General features: G+C 45.7%; 1 protein-coding gene across 2 annotated transcripts in view; it reads right to left on the bottom strand.

Annotated features, from left to right (window-relative positions):
- The window catches only part of LOC135396123 (uncharacterized), a 289,187-nt gene that overhangs the window by 46,307 nt on the left and 221,407 nt on the right, over positions 1–21,473 (bottom strand). The window contains exon 1 of one of the 2 annotated variants that reach the window (XM_064627161.1): positions 3,300–3,526. The exons of the other annotated variant lie outside the window; for it this stretch is intronic. Coding sequence (XP_064483231.1) covers positions 3,300–3,338 — 39 coding nt within the window. The 5' untranslated portion in view covers positions 3,339–3,526. Of the gene's footprint in view, positions 1–3,299; positions 3,527–21,473 lie in introns of those variants that run through there. 2 annotated transcript variants of the gene reach the window in all.

Here is a 21,473-nt window from a genome sequence, read left to right as displayed (position 1 = left end):
ATTGTTGTGTGAAACCCCGTCCTTATTAAACCTGACTCCGAGGATTTTGGTCTCCTCCACAATACTCAAGCCCAGATCTTTCCTCGGCTTCTCCCCACCTAAATATATCAATTTTGATATGTCTCTATTTATTTTCGCCCCGCTGATTGTCCCATATTCTTCCATTACTTCTAGAGCTTTCTCAACTTCCTTTTCGCCTTGAACTACCATAGTGAGATCATCTGCGTAGGCCACAATGGTTTTACACTGTACTGCCCCAGGTAATCCAACCCCTTTCACTGCCTCAGACTGGTTCAGCCCTCGTAATAACCTATCAAAGGCTAACACATACAGCAGGGGAGAAAGGGGGCAACCTTGCCTTACTCCCCTTTTGACCTGAAAGCTCTTTCCCAATTGCCCATTGATAAGTAACCTACTCCTGGCGTTTTCATACATGGCTCCTATTGTGTTTATTATTGGATTTTCCGTCCCAATTCCTTCTAATGTATCTCTTAAATACGCGTGTTTAAGCCGGTCAAATGCCTTTTCTTGGTCTAAGGTCATGAGAATACTCTTTATTCTCCTTCTGCTTGTCCATTCTATAACATCTCTTAGCTCCCATATTTTCCTTTGAATTCTTCGACCTTTAACTGCAGCACCCTGTGCTAGTGACACCCATTCTTCCATATTTCCTTGTATTCGGCCCACGACTGCCCTTGCTAATATTTTATAATCTAAATTTAATAACGTTATGGGTCTCCAGGCGCCCAACTCCTCCTTACGCTGCTGGTCCTTGCACAACAGAGTGAGCGTTCCTTCCAGGAAGGTTTCTGGAAGTGTACCTTTCTGGAGTGCACCATTAAGCACCTTCACCAAAGAGGGGCCCAGGATGTCCCAATACCGTTTGTAGAACTCCGCCGGAAACCCGTCGGGTCCCGGCGACTTCCCATTCTTCAGGCTTCTAACAGCCTGCTGCACCTCCTTGCAGCTAAGTTCTATGCCTTTTCCTGCCTTTCCCCCGCAGAAGGAATCACCTGCCGTGAGTCCATTCTCAAACATGTTAGCGTAGAACTCTCTTGCCACAATGGCTATTTCACTTTGCTTGGTGACTCGTCCGCTCTTGGTCATGAGGGCCTCCATGGGCGGTTGCGCTAAAGCCAGATGTTTAGAGAGGAGCCTCCGGGAGCACCAGGCTTCCTTCTCTAGATGTCCCTCGCCGCCATATACCTCAACGCCTCCCACCTTTCCTCCCTCAGGAGTGCGAGGTGATCTTTGGCGGAGGTGTAGCTCACACCGGAGAGTACTCCCACGCCGAACTGTTGCAACCGCCGCAAGTGTTCCTGGAGCTTGTGCGTCATTGCACGCTTCTCATGCGCTTTTTTCTTCCCCCAGGCCTTAAGGCACTTTTTTACAGTATTTTTCAGCTTATCCCACCAAATAAAAGTATGGTCACTATCCTTGACCCCTCTCTGGATTATGTGTTTGACTTCTTGGTCAACTTCTGGGAGGTCGAGCAACTTTATATTCATTCTCCATGGACGTTGGGAACCAGGAAACCCCATTTCTGTCACTTCCAGCAAGACACCCCTGTGATCGGAAATGTCAATTGTTTCGATAGTTTTAACGTCTTTTACTTTCTGTGCCATTCGACTTGATATATATATTCTGTCGATTCTACTTCCCCCTTTTTTATTGAGGCGGGTAAAGCCCGTTCCTCCCCCACCTGCTATTGGCCACGAATCTTGTAGCTGGAATTTTTGTATTGCCCACTCGAAGTGTCTAGCACCACTACTGTTGGAATGTTTTCCTGATGATGTATCTATAGTATCAGTTACGCAGTTAAAGTCTCCACCAAGTATAAAATTGTGAGCCCCAATAAAATAATCTCTCTCACCGATGTCTTTTTCGAATTTAAGTACTCTTATGCTCCTTGGTTGTAGGAAAATGATACCAACCCCTTTTGAGTTGTGCGTTCCATAACTCCAGTACGACTTTGTGTTAAATATTTTATCGAATTCCATTGCTTCTTGTTGTTTGTGCCAATGCGTCTCTTGAATTAGGGTACAGTTAACTCCCAAAAATTTCGATAGTTGGATTACTTCATTTTGTTTCGGTTTACTTCTAAATCCTCTTGCATTAAATGTTAGGAATTTGAACGTCATAATAGACTGGAGTGAAGTGGAGGAAATTTGTCAACTTCCTCGCTTTCTTGTCCTGCACTTTCCTCTGATACCATCGTGTGGAAGCTTTCTCCACTGTCAGAATATGTAATTTGTGACACTGAAGACACACTTAAGGTTGTGCTTGTTACTGAGGAAGCATCGTCCTGGGATTCCTTCCTCTTCAGCATTGCCAATGCGAACCTCTGACCCTCGCTTTTCTTCCGTTCCTTCACGCTTACTTTCATCATTTATGCTTCCCTCCACCTCCTTGCTGACCTTCGTTTCTTCCCCTAAACCTTTTTCTCCTACCTCTTGCTGCTTATCACAAGCCCCCATTTCTCTCTGTTCCTTCCCACTGACAACCTCTTTAATTTTAACTTCCCCATCCTTCTCTACGACTGTGGTGTCCAACTTGACATCATCCACTACATCTACACCTCCACCCCCTACTACATCCACCACAACCTCCTGCTGCACTTCCTGCTGTTCTGTACTTTCCAAACTTGGAAAGTTCTCCTCTGACACCCATGGCGTACTCTTTGGCTCAACCACACCTCCCCAAGCCGATGGCCTTATATCCGCCGGGACGTTCCTTTTTCTTGCCAAGTCTCTTTTACATTTCCCGCACTCCACCTCGTAATAAGACCCACACCAGCGGCATCTATGAGCCTTACAATCACGAGCCAGGTGATCAGTTGCGTCACACTTCGCACATCTCCGTGTGACCCCATGATACAGGCACTCAATTCTGACACCCCTCACCGTCAAAAAATTTGGCAGGTCCCCATTAAGCTCCATGATCACCAATCTTGTTCCAGTTTCGCAGTCTTCATGCTCTCCACCATATTTTTCCCTTTGAGTCTTGATCACCAATCCATACTGTCCTAACTCTTTTTCCAAGTCGGTATCAGGATAATCAATGGGGTATCGAAATACAGTTATCCTTCGCATTTTCGCTCCCAAATAATATGCCTCTACCCTTTTTCCACCAATCACTACACCTCCCTCTTCCTTCAGTAACCTGACACCCTCCATATCGTTCATAACTACCTCATAGAAGCCATAACCCTGATTCTGTGCACCGCGGACCCTGCCGGGGGCTACCTTCTTACACGCATCCAAAACATCCTTCCCAAAGTACCCCTGAGGGGCTCTTACCTTAAAAACCAGGATGCGGTCGTCCTGGCCCTCATCCATCGCTCTGCCGGCGTCTCAGCCTACGAGACCCGGCTACACTCTGTAAGCCGTTCAGCGCTAGAAACGCACACTTGAAAACCACACTCACACAACTAACAAAAGGATACAAAACGAGCAATCTCTTGAGAATGATTTTAAGCCTAACACCGGAGCTGTCGCAGAATACGTCCACACGCGCCAACGATCGTGCTGCCACTTATATTTCTTATACTGTTCCGTGGTCAATCCCGTGAGGTTGCTAAATTCGGCTAGGTGTATCTCATGCGTTGAAGTTCCGTTTTCCGGGTGTTGCAAACCACCATTCCGCGTCGGATTGGATTGGATTTAAAGCAAAAATATGAGAATGTGGCGATCATCATTCGGAATGTCCTCGTTCTCTAACCTTGATTTGTTGAAAATGGGAGGTGTACGCAGTTTTTTGACACTTTGTGGCAACAACAACGACATCTTTATTTTGATGATGATGATTCGGGTGTTTCATCGCCAGGGGCGACACTCATCAGTTGTCTCAGCGGTTGCAGGGACCTCAGCAGTTGCCTCAGAACAAAACTGTCGGGAAAAGAACGGTTGGAATGCTTGGCGGTCTGTTCTTGACGGAGCAATGTACTCAGCAGCTGTAGTTGTCTCTGGATCGATAAATCGCCTGGAACGTAGGTAGCGCAAGGACCCTGGTCCTGCAACAGACCGAGACCGGAAAAATTGTAGTCGCGCTGCCATACTGCTAGACTTGAAGAGAGCCATTCGTTCTGCTTCCAGGCAGTCAAGGTATGTGTTTGCTTTCGAACAGAGCACACTCGAACGTCGGGCTATGTGTATCTTCTTCGTTAGAACAGTTAGTTGGTTGGTACGCTTGCTGTGACCCATTGCTGTGAAGAGGAGACAGAGATCTTTCTTGATCTTAGACCAATCGTCGAATGCACGTCTCTGTTCCAAGTAACCTTTCAGACAAGAATTCGTTCACTGTCGCATAAAGCAGCGTGCACTCTAAATCGTTTTACACCTTAAAGGGTGTAAATCAAAATGTTCATAGCGCACACCTTTTAAGGTGTATTTTAACACCCTCATGGCAATAGGGGTGTAAAGGGTGTAACGCCGAATAAAACTGCTGGGTTCGTGGCAATATGTTGGTAACTGTGTATTCACAATTACCAGGATTTTGCATATTGAGGTTCATATATGTATGCACATCAAGGTGATTAAATATATGTGTAAACATGCACAGCCGACAAACAGACAACCATGTATGGCATGGCAGCTGTGCATAGCAATGAAGCATGGCAGCTGTATATAGCTTTTCGTGAAATTGTAGACCTTCTCATGAGCAGGTTCCCATATGCATGTTCATTACTTAGACCGTTGCATTTATTCGTTTTTTCAAGGCTTTGCAGTGTTGTACCCACAAATATCTAACCCCTGTAAAATGCATTACATTGTTCATTATCCGCGACTCATCAGGGTGTTTGGTCCTCTCCTAGCTGTATGGTGTATGCGTTTCGAAGGGAAACACTAGCATTTTAAAGATGTTACTAGAAAAGCTCGAAATTTTAAGAACATAACCCTTTCATTAGCAAGAAGACATGAATTTTATCAAATGTATGTGTGGTCGCAGCCCTTCATCAGAAATGCCACATCTACTGATGGTTCCGAGGAGATACTACTTCAACATGCCCCAGAAGCAATTCAGAGTTACATTCATAACCGTGACATTCACGCAGAATCCATAGTCTATGTAAAAAGTGCAGTTGATAATGATCACACATTTGCTGTTGGCTGTGTTGTTGCCAAAGAATCATCCTAGGAGGACTTACCCGTGTTCGTTGAGATTGCAGGCATATATGTTATTAACTCTGATACCATTTTTCTCATACAAACATTAACTGCAGTTGAGTATGATGAGCACTGTCATGTATTTGTTCTGTCTTGCAATGAGGAGCAACGTGTTTTAAGAAATTTAAGCACTATCTCAACAGATCTTCTAAATCTGCATACATTATCAGATGGTAGACGTGTTGTAAATCCACGCCATGCACTTTTGTAATGTAACTTCCCGTTCCCTGTTGTTGTATATATTTACTTTTGTTCATGTGAGCGAAAATAAACATACTCCCTTTATGCACCCAGGCGACACACCTATCACCATAGTTCACCTGAGGGTGTAGTACACCATTGTTACACCCTCAGGAACTTCCAAAACAAAGTTGTAGGGTGTGAAAGGGGTGTGATCTTTGTTAATACATCTATTTTACACCTTTAAAGGTGTAAACGATTTAGAGTGTGAGACAATCTCCACGGACGATGAATTCGCTCTGCTCTTTGAGGTACACGTAACGTAATCTCGACGGCTTGGTGATCTGACACATACCTTCCACTTTGGGAAACCTCAAATACATCACACCTCCACACATAGCTTGTGTATTCTTGTGGTACGTAAAATCGATCCAAGCGCGAGCTCCTTTCTCCTCGGTGCAAGGTGTACACGACTTCGTTACCGCGTGTTAGTTCCCACGCGTCTTGTAATTGGAATTGCTGTACAATTCTGAGTAATTCTCGACCATTCCACACTGGTCGTTCAGCACCAGGCCCTCGAACATCTCTCACACCGTTCAACACGCAGTTGAAGTCTCCCACAAGAAATGTAGAAGATGGGCTTAACAGGTGAACATGAAGATCAGCGAAAAATGCATTGGTGGAGTTCATCTGAGCAGGGGCATACACATTAACTATGCGAAGTCTGTTCCCCGCAACGTTCATGTCCACAGCGATGACGCGGCCCTCACTGTCTGGAGTCGAGAAAGCGCCTGATAACAAAGCTCGTCGAAAAATAATCACTGTCACACCAGTGAAGCGAGTGGATGCTAGGCTAAAAAACAGTTCACACGGAAACGTTGTCTGAACGATTCTACCTCTTGCACCGTGGTAAAATTAGTTTCTTGCAGAAGCAGAATGTCTACTCTGGTAGCCGCGGCGAAATTAATTACTTCTGCTCTCTTATCGGGATTTTGAAATCCCTGTACGTTGAGAGTGCATACTCGCAAATCCATTGTTAGAAAGAGGAGTACGCGCTGCACAGCAAGTCGCCAGTTGATATGACCCATATTATGAATACTCTAGTCAGACGAGGTGTCGTAATCTCCAAACAGATCCCGCTTCAGTTCGCAATGTAAGTCGCTCGTCAGCTTGGCTCTATACTTTGTTGGAACAGAGCCTTCGCTCGACGTCGTTGTAGCATATTGGTGTTTCCCTGATGTAGTTAGGTCATTGCGTGTAGAACTCTAGCTGTCACTTATCAAGTGTGTCCCAGTATTCATGTGCTGTGTTGAAGATGGCAGATGTGTCGCAGCATCACTCTTCGCATCAGAAGTTGCGGAGTAGCTGTCGCTTCCCACCTCTCTGTCTTCATCCATGGATGATGCAGATGCATCTTGGGTCGCTTCAGGTTTAGCATAGCAAGTAACATTGGACGGTACGGTCTCACTCGGAGGGGATTCTGCCTCATTCAGCAGTTGCTCACGTGGCATATTATCGCAAGAAAAGCTTTCACGTTCATTCATTGGGACTAGAGCACTGCACGGGCCCGCGCTCAACCGAAAACCCGAGCCCGGCCCGGCCCGCGGGCCGGGCCGGGTCGGGCTTTCCGTTGTTTATGCGGGCCTGGGCCGGACTCGGGTTTCAGCCACCGGGCCCGGGCCGGGTACGGGCTTAACGAAGGGGCTTACGGACGTACGGGCGTACGGGCTTAACGGGCTTAGCGAACATATTTCACGAGACTGGACAGCTGAATTGTAATGCCACTTTTTTTCTATTGGGTATGGGATATTATGGTATTCTGATCTGAGAACTATCATTTTTTTATATGTTATCATGCTTATTTTGTGCAATGGGCCTGGATGTCACACGTGCACTCACACACATTTGGGGACATTTGGCGGGCTTGCTGAGACTCCGGCACGAGGGCCAGTTAGGTTCGGTGTTCTGACATATTTCTTTCGCGTGAGAGTGCGAGTCGTAGCAGCTGGGCCTGGGCCGGCCTCGGGCCTGAAAATCAGGCTCGTGCAGTGCTCTAATTGGGGCGTCGCCTTGCTGGTCAGTTTGAGGAGTTTTGGTGGTTTTGGTGGTCGGATAATGTCAGCGAACGTGCGCTTGCGCATGCAATCAGCCGTAGCGTGGGTGCCTTTGCATCGATGACATTGCTGATGACATTGATGACTGTTTGATGTCCAAATCTTGAGCAACATGAACAAAACGGCGTAGTACAAGCGGCCCGTTAGTGACCTTCGCGTTTGCACTTCCTGCAAAAGCGGCGCACTCCTGGATAGTCGCAGGTGACACGGTGACCAAGAACCCTAATGAAGTTTGGGACTTTATTATTTTCGTTCATTTGTTTACATGCAACTCCGTGGTCCATTTTTGATCGTTGGCCTGCCTTTCTAGTACATCTTCTCCAGCTTTTCGACTTTTCCAAACGGAGCGAGGGCACGAAGGGGGTATTCGTCCGGGACGTACGGGGGTAGATACATGCAAGTCACACGAATAACGTGCGGCGCTACTGGCTTCACGGGGACGCCAAATACGAGGCCACATTGAGGAGCTTATGGTAGGCGGCAGTTGTGTACAACGTATCGAGAAACGATGTACCACCTTACTGGACGGTATCTAGGACATCTAGCCCAACAACGTCGGTGATAGCATCCACGACGTCAGCATATGATGCTTCAACAGGAGCCTCTACAGTGAAGCAGAGGTCTTTCGTGGCGGTGAGGTCCTTAGGCATGGTGAGGCCGCTGAAGTATCCAACAGCCCCCGGTGAGTCACATTAACAGGGTCCCACGGACTTCTCTGTGTGCTCAAGAAAGTAGTTAGGCTTAACGCGGGTGCTCGAAGAAACAACGTCCTCGCTTCTGTTCAGTTGTATTCGCTTCGTATTCTCCGGTCATCAACCCGGTGAGGTTGCTAAATTCGGCTAGGTGTATCTCATGCGTTGAAGTTCCATTTTCCGGGTGTTGCAATCCACCATTCCGCGCGGATTGGATTGGGTTTAAAGCAAAAATATGAGATTGTGGCGATGATCATTCGGAATGTCCTCGTTCTCTAACCTTGATTTGTTGAAAATGGGAGGCGTACGCAGTCTTTTGACACTTTGTGGCAACAACAATGACATCTTTATTTTGATGACGATGATTCGGGTGTTTCATCGCCAGTGGCGACCCAAGCAGCACCCGGATGTCGGGCCGACATCGGCCCGATGTACTCCTGCCTACATTCCGGATATCGGCTCAACATGCACTTTGCAACACCGTCCAGAGTTGAGCCGATGTCGGGACAGGATATTGGCCCGATATCGCTTCGACATGGTACGGACATGCTCTATAGCATGTCATATTGTATAGCAAATCCGTATACGGATTTGCGAGCTATGTTGCGCCAACATAATTTCGTATTTTTATTAATGTGTTGACAATAACGACAATAACAACGTTAAACTGGGTATTTGCGAGGAATCAATGTTTCATTTCTACCATTGTTTAGTACGCTCGTTTCATCTTCCGATGGTTTCATTTGCTTCTCTTATATCCCCCGGCTTCCATTGGGTACGATCTTTTGAAAAAAAGTTTTCGCAAATTGACATTTTCAGCATCACCTCGCAGGTGTCGGCAATGTCGGCTCGATGTTGGCAGAAAAATGCGACATCTAGTCAACACTGCCAACTTGCGACAGATATCATGTTCAAGTTGGCGATGTCGACTCGGTGTTGACCAGAAGAAGCGACATCTAGCCGACACTGCCAACTTGTTTTGGATGTCGGTCGGAAGTTGACATTGTCGGCTACATGTCGCTTGTGTGTGCCAGCGTGAAGCCGACATTGCCAACTTCAAAGTGATATCGGCGGCAAGTTGGCGCATTGTCGGCTACATGTCGCTTCTTCTGGTCAACACCCAGCCGACATCGCCAACTTCAAGATGATATCCGTCGCAAGTTGGCAGTGTTGGCTAGATGTCGCATTTTTCTGCCAACATCGAGCCGACATTGCCAACTTCTGTGGTATATCGGTTACAAGTTGGCAGTGTCGAGGAAATGTTGCGCCGACACGCCCAGCTTGCTGCTGATATCGGCCCGATGTCGTGTGCTGCCTGGGGATAATCTAATCAGTGGCGTAGCCAGACCTCCAATGTAGGGAGTGGGCGCTCAATACCAAAAAACCACTCCACTTCCGCCCCCGCTGATCCTGTGTGCACCAACACACAAATACTGTGCAGACCACAAGATAAGAGATGCATATCTAGAATAATTAATTTGAACGTTCACAATGCGATTACATGTAGGCTGTCATGACCAATGAGGTCATGCCACCAGATTGGAAGTATTTTGAAAAGCTTATACTTTGAAAACCATTCAAGAGTGTAGGTAGGCGCCAGGAACTCCAAGAAATGTCACGATCGTTACACTGGTCTACTTGAATAGGCACGATTTGCTCGTGCCAATCGTGCGAATTGCACGATTGGCCCGTGGCGTGGTCAGGTAGCGAGGGTTCGATCCCCTCCTTACTAGACCCCTTGTGGCTACGCCACTGACTTTTATACCGCTGTCACACGGCAAACTTAATGGCATACCCAGCGAATGACAGTCGCACCGAATGTCATTCGTTTGTCTTGCAACGAGCTACACGAAGAACCAGAATGTCGTTCGCAAATGATGGTACTGTCGATAACTAAGACACCGGGGCCCAACATATGAAGCATTAAACAGGTACATTAGTTCTATTTTTATTTCTTTTTCTCGAAACTCGCGAAGCATTATATTATTTCACAAAATTGTTGCGTTTTCGACGACACTTAAAGGCTAAGTATCACAAGCAAAGACAAGTAAGAACTCCATCTGCACCGGACTTGGCAACATGGCGACTGGGAACGAGGGAAGTTCTCCGAAAAATAGTGCTAAGCCGTTCGTTCTTCGTGTCAAAAGTTATTCTATTCGTGATGAAATATTGGAGTGCAACTTCTCATTCCCCTTTGATTTCTTCAAACGGGTTATCGTTGCTGTGATTGCTACCTTTCTACTGCGAGGGCACGCAGTCGCTGCGACAGGGAAAGCGAATGAGTTCCCCCAACTCATACACTCTTAAAAATGAGGTGGTGGTGGTGGTGGTGGTGATAGGGCTTGCCGTTGTCGGCCTCACGTATGTGGGCAACGTCACGACTCACGCCCTGGGGGAATGTGCGTCCTGGGCCGACTTCTAAGGGAACTGTGCCGACATATGTCTGAAAGCGTCTGAGGAAAACCCATGAAATTTCGTGCCATTATGCACGGCACAGAATAGGCTCCGCCTCCCGTTTTCAACAAATCAGGGACGAGAACGTTGTCATTCGGGATGATGGTTGGCTAGGAGCGTGCTATGTTGTGAAGTTCATTTCTAAGAGTGTACGCTGGGCGAATGGCATTCGCATGTATTGCCATTGGGTTTCACCGTGTGACAGTGTGACACGAAACGAATGTCATTCAGTGGTAATGTCATTCGCTGGGAATGGCATTCCCACTGAATTCGCTCTGGATGACATACATTCGTTCCGTGCCACACGATGAAACCAAATGGCAATACATGCGAATGAGCTCGAGGGACTCATTGGCTTTTCATTGCGTACCCCCCTCGCAGTGAGAGGTAGCAAAAGCAACAACGATCAACCGTTTGAAGAAATCAAACACGAACGCGAAGTTGTAATTCAATATTTTATCACGAATTTAATAACTTTTGATACGAAGGAGGAAAGGCTTAGCACTGTTTCTTGGAGAAATAAGTTCGTTCCCAGTCGCCATGTTGCCAAGTGTGGTGCAGATAGGCTTCTTACTTCTCTTTGCTTGTGGTGCTCAGCCAACTGAGCGTCGTCGAACACACAACGGTATTGTGAAATACTCTAATGCTTCCGATGTTTCCAGCAAAATGAATAAAAATACAACTTAGGTACATAACGGTTCATATTATTTATTATTTGTTTATTTATTTATTTATTATATACTGCTAATCGCCTTATATATTATATGTCTTAATTATCGACAGTGACGTCATTTGCAAATGGCATTTTGTTTCTTCGTGTAGCTCGATGCAATACAAACGAATGACATCTGGTGCTACTGTCATTCCCTGGGAATGCCATTCAGTTTGCCGTGTTACCAGTTTGTGTGACCAGTTTCCCGTTCGCCGTGTGCCCATTGCTTGGAAATTTGGTGAAAATATAATGCTACGCCTCAACAGTGACGACCGAAGTCTTACATTGTCCAGAAAGGTTAGCACTGCGTCAGTGAGCAGGGCTTGACCACGGACCAAGTGATTTTGCCACTGTGGGGAGACGAGAGACTCACTGATTTATAGAGACTGCAAGTGTGATCCTGGAAGCTTGGCTTGGCAATGGGGAAAGATGTGTTTCCGATTCACCGCAGCGACAGCATCTTGGACAGTCAACTTGGGGGAAGCGCGGTAACGCCGCTGAGCTGTAAAAGCCATATTGAGTCGCATGCGACGAACTAATGCTGCATCTTCACGTGAGGGTATTTCGTGACATGAGGAAAGCGAGCGTTGGGTCAACTCTTGCAAGCATATAGATGTAGGAGGAACGTCAGACGCCCATTGGCGGGAAGCCAGAGGCCGAAGAATGGAACGATGGTCATCCCCCAGCACCGCGATACTCGTCCGTCTGCTGACACTTTGCATTCATGGCGATAGCAACGTAAATGCATATGCGTCGCTCACTCTTCACATCACGAGTGGTCATTCCAAAAATTCAGGAGGCACCATTCGGTGCGGCAGACCTTGAACGTGTCAAGTGGTGAAGTTCTGTGTTTCGGCTGATGAGGAGGTCAGCTTCTCGCTATTCTTTCACGTCGTTATTTGTGTTTTCGCCTGATGAAGTGCAGGTTCTGCACGAAAGGGTGTGAATATTAAAGTTTTATTCCGAAGAGTGCTTCATTCCCTGGACTTACTGTGTTTTCACTAATACCAGACTGGACTGTGTATTTGCTTCCTTCGTCGCCCAAGTATCATCAACCCAATCTTCAATTTCAGGTACGCTCTATATACAGAAACTTTTTGTGTGAATTGTAAGGCTTGCAACGAATACAACTAGCAACTGAAGATGGCTGCGTGCCTTTGAGTGCGATGGGAACAACTGCTCGTGCATGCAAGAAACCTCCTTCTCGAACCTGTGCTTCCACCTTTTCAACCTTTCGCACTGTATTTCGTCAGTTCCAGCTTATGTGACAGATGAACCGTTTCTTTAAATAAACTTGTACAACCTGAGTTTGTTGGTGTAAATCAGCACACAAAAAAATGATGGTGATCTACAAATGGTACAATCCCCAAACATCTCGTTTTCGTTATATAGCAATAAAAACCTTAACTACTGGGTACATGGAACACATAGACAAGGACGACACATAAGGTGCACTGTACTTGAGCCAAGACGGTGCATTTAAACATCTGCTTCTTTGTGCATGTCCCTCTCTACAGGGTAACACACAACGTTAATTCTTTTGCATTGCAGGTGAACCCTGTTATTCCCGCATGTATGTTATTCTCGCACGTCAATATCCTTTTCTCGTTTACATTTCAGAGTTTAAAGGCTTGCTACATACAAGTTTACTGCAACACATAGCGTTGCGACATGATGAACCTAACGTCTGGACAGACTTCTCCTTTGTGAACTTTACCGAGTTTACCCGGAGCTTGTGTAAATCGCTGCATGAGACCCATGTATACTTCCAAGGAGGCTGCAGATGGGAAGAAACATTTCCATTATTAATCAAGCGAACAATGGCATTATCCACATGGGCTGCAGACGTAATTTTGAAGTTGGTTCTGCGCCTCGGGAGGATTTGTTGCAGAAGACAACGGGAAAGCGGAAGGAAACAGTGCCGTCTGCTCCCCAAATTGTTGAGAGTTCGCTTGTAGTCGTAAAACACGACTTCTGCGGAATGCATGGGAAGATGAAGTGACTGACATTCCTCGTAGAAACGACTGTAACTAGGAAATAAACTCCGTCTTTTAGGTTTCACGAAAAGGCTGGGTCATTCGGAGTTCCCTGCAGGGGTAGGAAAGCGGAAAACGTGTCCTTCCACCGAGCCTGAGCTTTTGAAGTCGCATAAACACTGCTGAAAGCGCAGTGAGAACGGTGAAATGTATCCCTAGACACATAGAATCGTGATATAAACCGAGGTAAAGTTATATTGTCGGGGTGATAATTAACTCAGACAGCCATGGCGACTGTGACGTTTTCTTGCAACGATAGCATAACAGTGTTTGCTCGTCATCTTTATATATATATATATATATATATATATATATGAGTTGAGTTGATAAGAAAAGAGAAAATGCAGAAATAGGCACTATATGTATATATATTTATATATATATGCGAGAAAAATCAGAAGACGACAAAGAGCTTACAGGAAAACACAAAGGGAAGTTTATTAACATATATAGGGATAGGGGTCGACGTTTCGGCAGTCAGCGCTGCCTTCGACGGGACTGGGGTTTGGTGACAACAACATGCTTTATATATGGGAGAGGGTTATGTACAAGGGAAAGAGTGCAGCGCATGCGCTTTTGTCATGAGCAACATTGGTTGGGAAATGACATGTGAAAGGTGAATGACAGGAACTGTGCAGCAGGATCTTGACCCGTGAGCCTGGAAAGAGACAAAAGAGCGTATACATTGTGGAAGGACTAAGAATGTAGGTGACGAATAGTTGAAAGGATTCCTGGGTCTTCGTTAATCTGACACTGGAATTTATGAATGAGATAAGATTTGCCCTGTTCCCTGCACCGCTGGGATGGAAAGCCTGACTGTAGGATGAAAATAGACATGTTGGTGATAGAGTGACCTGGTTTACTGAAGTGACGTGATACTGGCAGATTAGGTTAGGTTAGGCAGATTAGGTCAAAATCAATGGCGATTTTAACTGCAATTCTTCAAATGTTGTCTACCTTCTTCAGTGCAATGCATGTAGCGCCCAATATATCGGCCAGACAGCTACGTCATTCAGAACCCGATTCAATAACCACAAATCTGACGTCGCCAAAAAAACCTAATCTGCCAGTATCACGTCACTTCAGTAAACCAGGCCACTCTATCACCAACATATCTATTTTCATCCTACAGTCAGGCTTTCCATCCCAGCGGTTCAGGGAACAGCGCGAATCTTATCTCATTCATAAATTCCAGTGTCAGATTAACGAAGACCCAGGAATCCTTTCAACTATTCGTCACCTACATTCTTAGTCCTTCCACAATGCATACGCTCTCTTGTTTCTTTCCAGGCTCACGGGTCAAGATCCTGCTGCACAGTTCCTGTCATTCACCTTTCACATGTCATTTCCCAACCATGTTACTCATGGCAAAAGCGCATGCGCTGCACTCTTTCCCTTGTACATAATTCTCTCCCATATATGCTGTTGTCACCAAACTCCAGTCCCGTCGAAGGCAGCTCTGACTGCCGAAACGTCGACCCCTATCCCTATATGTGTTAATAAACTCCCCTTTGTGTTTTCCTGTAAGCTCTATGTCGTCTTCTGATTTTTCCTGCTTATTTCATTCTCGTGGTCAACCGCCCTCCTAAGCCTTTGAATTATATATATATATGAGGGTGGTTCCATAAGTTTCTGGCCCGAGGTAGAAAATGCGCGCGAATTTGACGACCAGGAGGCCGAGCAAAGTCAGTGGAAAAGTGCGTCAACTCCGAGACTGAAGGAGGAAGACAAGATAAATGAAACGTAAAAACGATGTTGATCTCATACTTTGACATGAAAGGGCCTGTCCATTCTGAATTTGATCCGCAATATCAGACGGTTAACAAGCATTTTTACGTGGAAGTGCTCAAGCAGTTGCCAGACGCAGTTCGGAGAATTGAATTGAATTGGCTGTTTATTTCGACAGTGAACAATGGTATAAATACCCAACACGTGTTCGGGTATCCTATTGAAAAATACTTCAGAAAATCTCATAGAAACATAGCATTCCTTCAGAATTTCTTACAGAAGCGTCTTCGTCTCTCAGAATTTCCTACAAAGGATGCAGATTCGTATACATATCCTCACAGGCACACCAATGTGAAAATATCCTGTGGGATAATTCAGGGTCTGGCCTTGTGATTTCTATGAGAAAACAGCGTGATTCAGAAACAGCGTTTATTCCAACTGCCAGCGAGTTAGTTAGTCTGCTTTGAAACGATGAAGCGCATGGACGCAGCTACGCATCTCACGCAAATATCGCCTGGAATTCAGGATTTTCGTCGCTTTTGAGGTATATAGCACGTGTGTGTGTGGTATATAATCGTCCGTACTATGCATTCTCATTCTTTTTGCGTTTTTACCCCTGTTCGCACGTATTCTGTGGATCGAAGGTAGAATGCAGTGAGATGGTTATAGCAACTGTGCTTTGGGCAAACGGTATGTTACATATTTATATGCCTATCTCTCACGCACACATATGTTGTTTTAACCGTGCTTTTTAAAATGCTGTTTCTTCTAGGTTAAACTCGGAAGAAGCGGCAGCCAGCGGGAATTAATGTTGAATTCCAATGGCAGATTCGGAGCGCCTCCGGAGCAAGTTTTCAACCGCAGATTCAGTTCAGATTCAGAAGGCAGATTCAACCGGAACTCTATGTGACGTGTCACTTGTCGCTTGTGTTTCCTATTTCCTGCCTCTGCTTTGCCAACATGGCCGCTTCACAACGCGTCTTCGCTGTGACTAGTATTTCGCGTTGTACGTTGGCGATTTTGTTTCACGAACGGAGCGATAAGTCAGACATTACAATGGCAACGTTAGGAGATTAGAAGGACCTTGATCTTGCAAAACATGGCGTTATAATGGAACATGAGTACCTTCTTCTTCCTCCGTCTCTGGCCGTCATCCACCAAGGGAGATTGGCCAGGGCTAAACTCCAAGTTGGGCGAAAGTGTTCCAGTCGCAGATTCGGATGACTTGCTCTAGGCCAGATCAAGCCGCTCCATTGCAGAGTATGCCACTTGCTCCGACTCTGCCATTGGAATTCAACATAACGGATTGGATCCGAGTTCGTGGTCGTAACCCATTCTCGTCTCGAGGAAGTTGGATGATGCTTTTACGCAAGAAAGCCTACGCGTTCCCAATGTACGAAACATAAACTTGTCATAATCACATGAAGAAATTTCTTGGTCGTCGCATTGGACATTTCAAGTACGTGTACAATGTGTTGGGTCATGCCTTTCTGAACTTATTAGCTGGGCCATTTTATTTCCAAGACTGAAAAGGGACGGTCGCATCCGCTCCAGTCGATTTTGAAACTATGTTGTCATTTTATTCCTTGTGAACCACTGACCGCAGTGTCGAAAATCCCACACGAAAGAGTGGCGCAGTTTGACTGTTATTCGATGGAATACGATGGTGGTTCCATAAGTTTCCGGCCCGAGGTAGAAAATGCGCGCGAATTTGAAAATGCGATTAAGGACGCGTGGCGCCATCTGTTGGAGGGCCGGAGCACCACCCTCAACCTTCTCCACGCTTTTGTCGGTTGGAGAGCGGCATTTCAAACAGCCAGGGTGCACTCTTCAGTTAAAATGGAAAAAAAATCGAGTACCGCGCTGTGATAAAATTCTTGACAAAAGAGGGACTTTCGCCTAGAGAAATTAAAGCGCGACTGGACAACGTGTACAGGGAAGCCTCTCCGTCGTACACACAATGGTAAAATACTGGGCTAAGCAGTTTCGACTGGGGCGAGAGTCCATTGAAGATGATCCACGCGATGGTCGTCCAGTGGAAGTGGGGACACAAGAAAATTTGTCTCTTGTCGAGGAGGAAGTGCTGAGCGACAGGCGTCTGAAGGTGAAGGAAATCTCAGGAAGGCTGGGGCTTTCCAAAACAACCGTTTTTCGCATCATCGGCGAGGGCCTTCACATGAAAAATGTCAGTGCGAGATGGGTGCCACGACTTCTCTCGTCAGTTCAAAAGCAACAGCGCGTCGTCTGTGCCAAAGGGTTTTTGGAGATCTGTCAAGAGAACGAAGAAGAAATATTGAAGTCAATTGTCACAGGGGATGAGACTATGGTGCTCTACTATGATCCCCTTTCGAAAAAGGAGTCGATGGAATGGTGCAAGCCAGGAGAAGCACCCCCAAGAAAAGCCAAGGTCACACAATCCACAAAGAAGATCATGGCAACAATCTTTTGGGATTGTCACGGGATCCTCCTCATCGACTTCAAAGAGAGGAACACGACAGTGAATGCGACTTATTATGCTTCACTCCTGCACCGACTGCGAGACGCCATCAAGGAAAAGAGGCGCGGCAGGTTGAGTCGAGGCGTCCGGTTGCTCTAGGACAATGCCCCTGTCCACACGGCTTCTGTTGCCAAGGCTGCACTCAAGGAGTGCGGCTTCGAAGAAATCCACCACCCACCCTACAGTCCAGACTTGGCACGGAGTGGCGACTTCCTCTTCTCAAACTTGAAGAGGGATCTCAGAGGACGGAGATTTCAAAACGATAGTGAGGTGCAAGAGGCAGTTTTCCAGCATTTTGCGGACGAAACTTCGGACTGTTTTTTCAAGGGTACAAGAATGCTGGTTGAAAGGTGTCAAAAGCGCATCGAAGTTAATGGTGACTATGTCGAAAAATGATACACTTGTTTCGTCGCCATGACTATTAAAAGTTGGTCGGGCCGCAAACTTATGGAACCACCCTCGTATATATATATATATACAGGGTGTCCCACCGAAAAAGGGCCAGGGGTTAAAGAAAAAACGGAGTGCTTTACACAAATGGAACCAACTGTAGGTGCTTGGCAGTTGTGTGGTCTATCCAAAAAATTTTTTTTCATCGCCTCTTGTCAATTAATTAGCGGTAATTAATTTTCCAACTTTCTAATCATCGGTTTTAGCTCTCAGATGTTAATGAGGAGGTTGTAGCAGATGTCGAAAGAGACACAACTGAAGTGGTTCGAGGTCGCTATGGCATGTGGTTTCGTTTTTTCCCGGGTTTAAAAGTCCGTCAATCCGGCACCCGCGCGCGACGATTCCAGCGCCCTCCGGCGTACATTGACCTTGATATTAGCGCTTGGAGCACATCCTTGGGCCACTTAACACAAGAGGAAGATATTTCACCTGTTTCATGGCACACCTATCAGAGTGCACTGCAATGGTCGCGCGCGGGCGCCGAATTATGGGAAGCGCTCTGTGGTGCGCGCGGCTTCTGAAACCAATTTTTAAACCCGGGAAAAAACTAAACCACAAGCCATAGCAACCTCGAACCACTTCAGTTGCGTCTTTTCCGACATGTACTACAACTTCCTCATTGACATCTGAGAGCTAAAACCGATAATTAAGAAGCTGGAAAATTAATTATCGCTAATTAATTGACAAGGGGCGATGAAAAATATATTTTTTGATAGACCACACAACAGCCAGGCACGTACAGTTGGTTCCATTTGTGTAGATCACTCTGTTTTTTCATTAGCCCCTGGCCCCTTTTCAGTGGGACACCCTGTATATATATATATTTAGCTCTTCTCATATATTTATATATTATTACTTTATTATTACTCATTATATCTCATATATTTAGCTTGTTTAGCTCTTTTGTCCCGAAGAAGGCGGAGCTTCCGCCGTAACGTGGACATCCTCTCTAACTTTTATAATTTTTAAGTTTTAATAAACCTCTTTTTTTGTTACTTCCCCTACTTTCGTCTTCTGTCTCCCATTTATTTCAACTATAATTACGTAGCCGTCCGATCCAACTCCAATTTTTCAAGATATATATATATATATATATATATGAATGTATAACTGAGTACAGATGGACGCGAAAACAAATAGACTACAAGTAATGAAGAGACTTGGGAGGCCGTATAAGGGTTAAAAACACTTGCTACTTTTATTACATTAATAATTAAGGGGGCGCTAGGAATAGATTTACAGTTAGGGGTCGACGTTTCGGCAGTCAGCGCTGCCTTCAACAGAACTAAACTTGGAAATAGGTGACAAGGGCTTATATACAAGGGAAAGGGGGAAAATGAGAGGGGAACAGTGCACGTGGAGCGGAGTTGGTGATCATCACCAACATCACCTGCAACATCACCAACTCCGCTCCACGTGCACTGTTCCCCTCTCATTTTCCCCCTTTCCCTTGTATATAAGCCCTTCTCACCTATTTCCAAGTTTAGCTCTGTTGAAGGCAGCGCTGACTGCCGAAACGTCGACCCCTAACTGTAAATCTATTCCTAGCGCCCCCTTAATTATTAATGTAATAAAAGTAGCAAGTGTTTTTAACCCTTATACGGCCTCCCAAGTCTCTTCATTGCTTGTAGTCTATATATATATATATATATATATGTATGTGTGTATGAGTGGTGAGCGTTCCTTTTTATTTTATAGTTCTCATTGTATGGAGTTTGCAAGACACGAAATTAGAAAAGTTGCAGGTTCTTTTCTTTGCAACTGCTTGTAATTTCCCCAAATTGTGGCTAGACTGTTTCGTTCCCATTCGGCACCAAATGTTTGAACTAAAATTTCTACTGTGTGAACGATGATGCTTGCACCGGCGCCAATGTTGATGTGGATGTTGATGAAAAAATAATAGGGAGAGATTAAATTCGTCACACGACAAATTCGGCTACTCCCATAATTAACACGGGCACAGACGTTGCGCACAGCCAGCGCGCACTCCAACGACAGAACGTAACGACATAACACGCTGTGTGCTAACCATTGCGTCGAATGATATACAGTTAGCGCTTGTGATTTGAGCAGTAAGATGGGCGTATACGCCTTTTTGTGGCCATTAGCATCCAAATTGTCACAAAACGTCGTATGCCACCGATGTTCAACAAACGAGAAAGGCCAACGGCACCGTTGTGAACGGCGCTTTGTTCTGAATGTGTTATGCTGGAAAATTCTGTGTTGTGAGAACGTGATTGTGGAAGTAACGCTCTTATTTACCGAGCTGTTCGCCTGCCCGACAGCGCCGGCCGACTTCCTACGGAACTATGCCAAAATTTGGCTTGGCACGTCTGAGGAAAGTTCAAGGAAAATACCGGTACTGCGCAGCCTGTGCCGGTATCCGAACCTATGTCGCAGCCAGTATTGGGGGTAGCTCGTTACTGTAACTAAGCTACTTTTTCGATAACTTCTAACTTAACACAGAGGTAACATTTCCTCGAGTTTGAAGAACATACAATACGAAGAGGACACAAATGGAATTACTGTGAGATTACTGCTTCGCGTGGAAAACTTGCAGTGCACAAGACGTACAGAGATGTCCAATCATCAGCAAAAAAAGAGAGAAAGAAAAAAACAGGGGACTGCGTACCACATAGCAGTAGAGGAAAAAGAGACGATGCGGTGTGAAACCCCACATACTCACACACACGAGTGCACATCGACTCTTTTGATTTGAACCCTTTGCACACTGGTTGTCCTAATTTATCTTGCGCTGCACACAGACTACAAAAAAAAACAGAACGTCACCGCATAATGGCTTGGAACCAACCAAAACGCGGAATGATACCGCGATGTGAATAAATATATCCCCCCCCCCCCGCGGAATGATACCTTTCCCATTCCTGAATTGTTGAAAATGGGAGGCGTGCACCTTTTTGTGACACTCATGCAGGCACGTTAATTGTCACAGAAGGGTATACGATTTCCGCAAACTTGGAGTGATAGCGGGACCATTTTGTGAAATGATTTACCTTCACCGTGTTATGCGGTGGAGTTCTGTTTTAATAGTGTGTGTATATATAGCCTCAAAAGGCGTACACCTTCTTGTGTCGTGTGAAGTCGTGTGAACTGCCAGAGAAAGGAAATTTAGGATGGTGGTTTGCTCTAGGAGGTGTGGACCGTTATGAACATGTCAAAAGGTCGCTAAAAATTACTGGGTACGATGGCAGTGCAAGCTCCAAATTAGTACAAACTGCAAGGAAGCCCTCACGAGGAAATGAAAATCTCAGGTTGGGCTTAGGGCATTTTATAATAGGATCAGCAATATTTTGTCTGGCTTCAACCTTTCGTTAGTGAGCAATTATCCGTTAAGTAATTCACCGCCCCCCCCCCCTCTCCTAGATACTTTGACTCAGAACCTGGACTCTTCCTTTGGACCGACAAGTTGAACCCCCATCGATGA

This window comes from Ornithodoros turicata, chromosome 5, assembly GCF_037126465.1.
Source record: "Ornithodoros turicata isolate Travis chromosome 5, ASM3712646v1, whole genome shotgun sequence".
In the NCBI taxonomy this organism is placed as follows: Eukaryota; Metazoa; Arthropoda; class Arachnida; order Ixodida; family Argasidae; genus Ornithodoros; species Ornithodoros turicata.
This window is presented reverse-complemented; position numbering and strand designations above follow the sequence as displayed.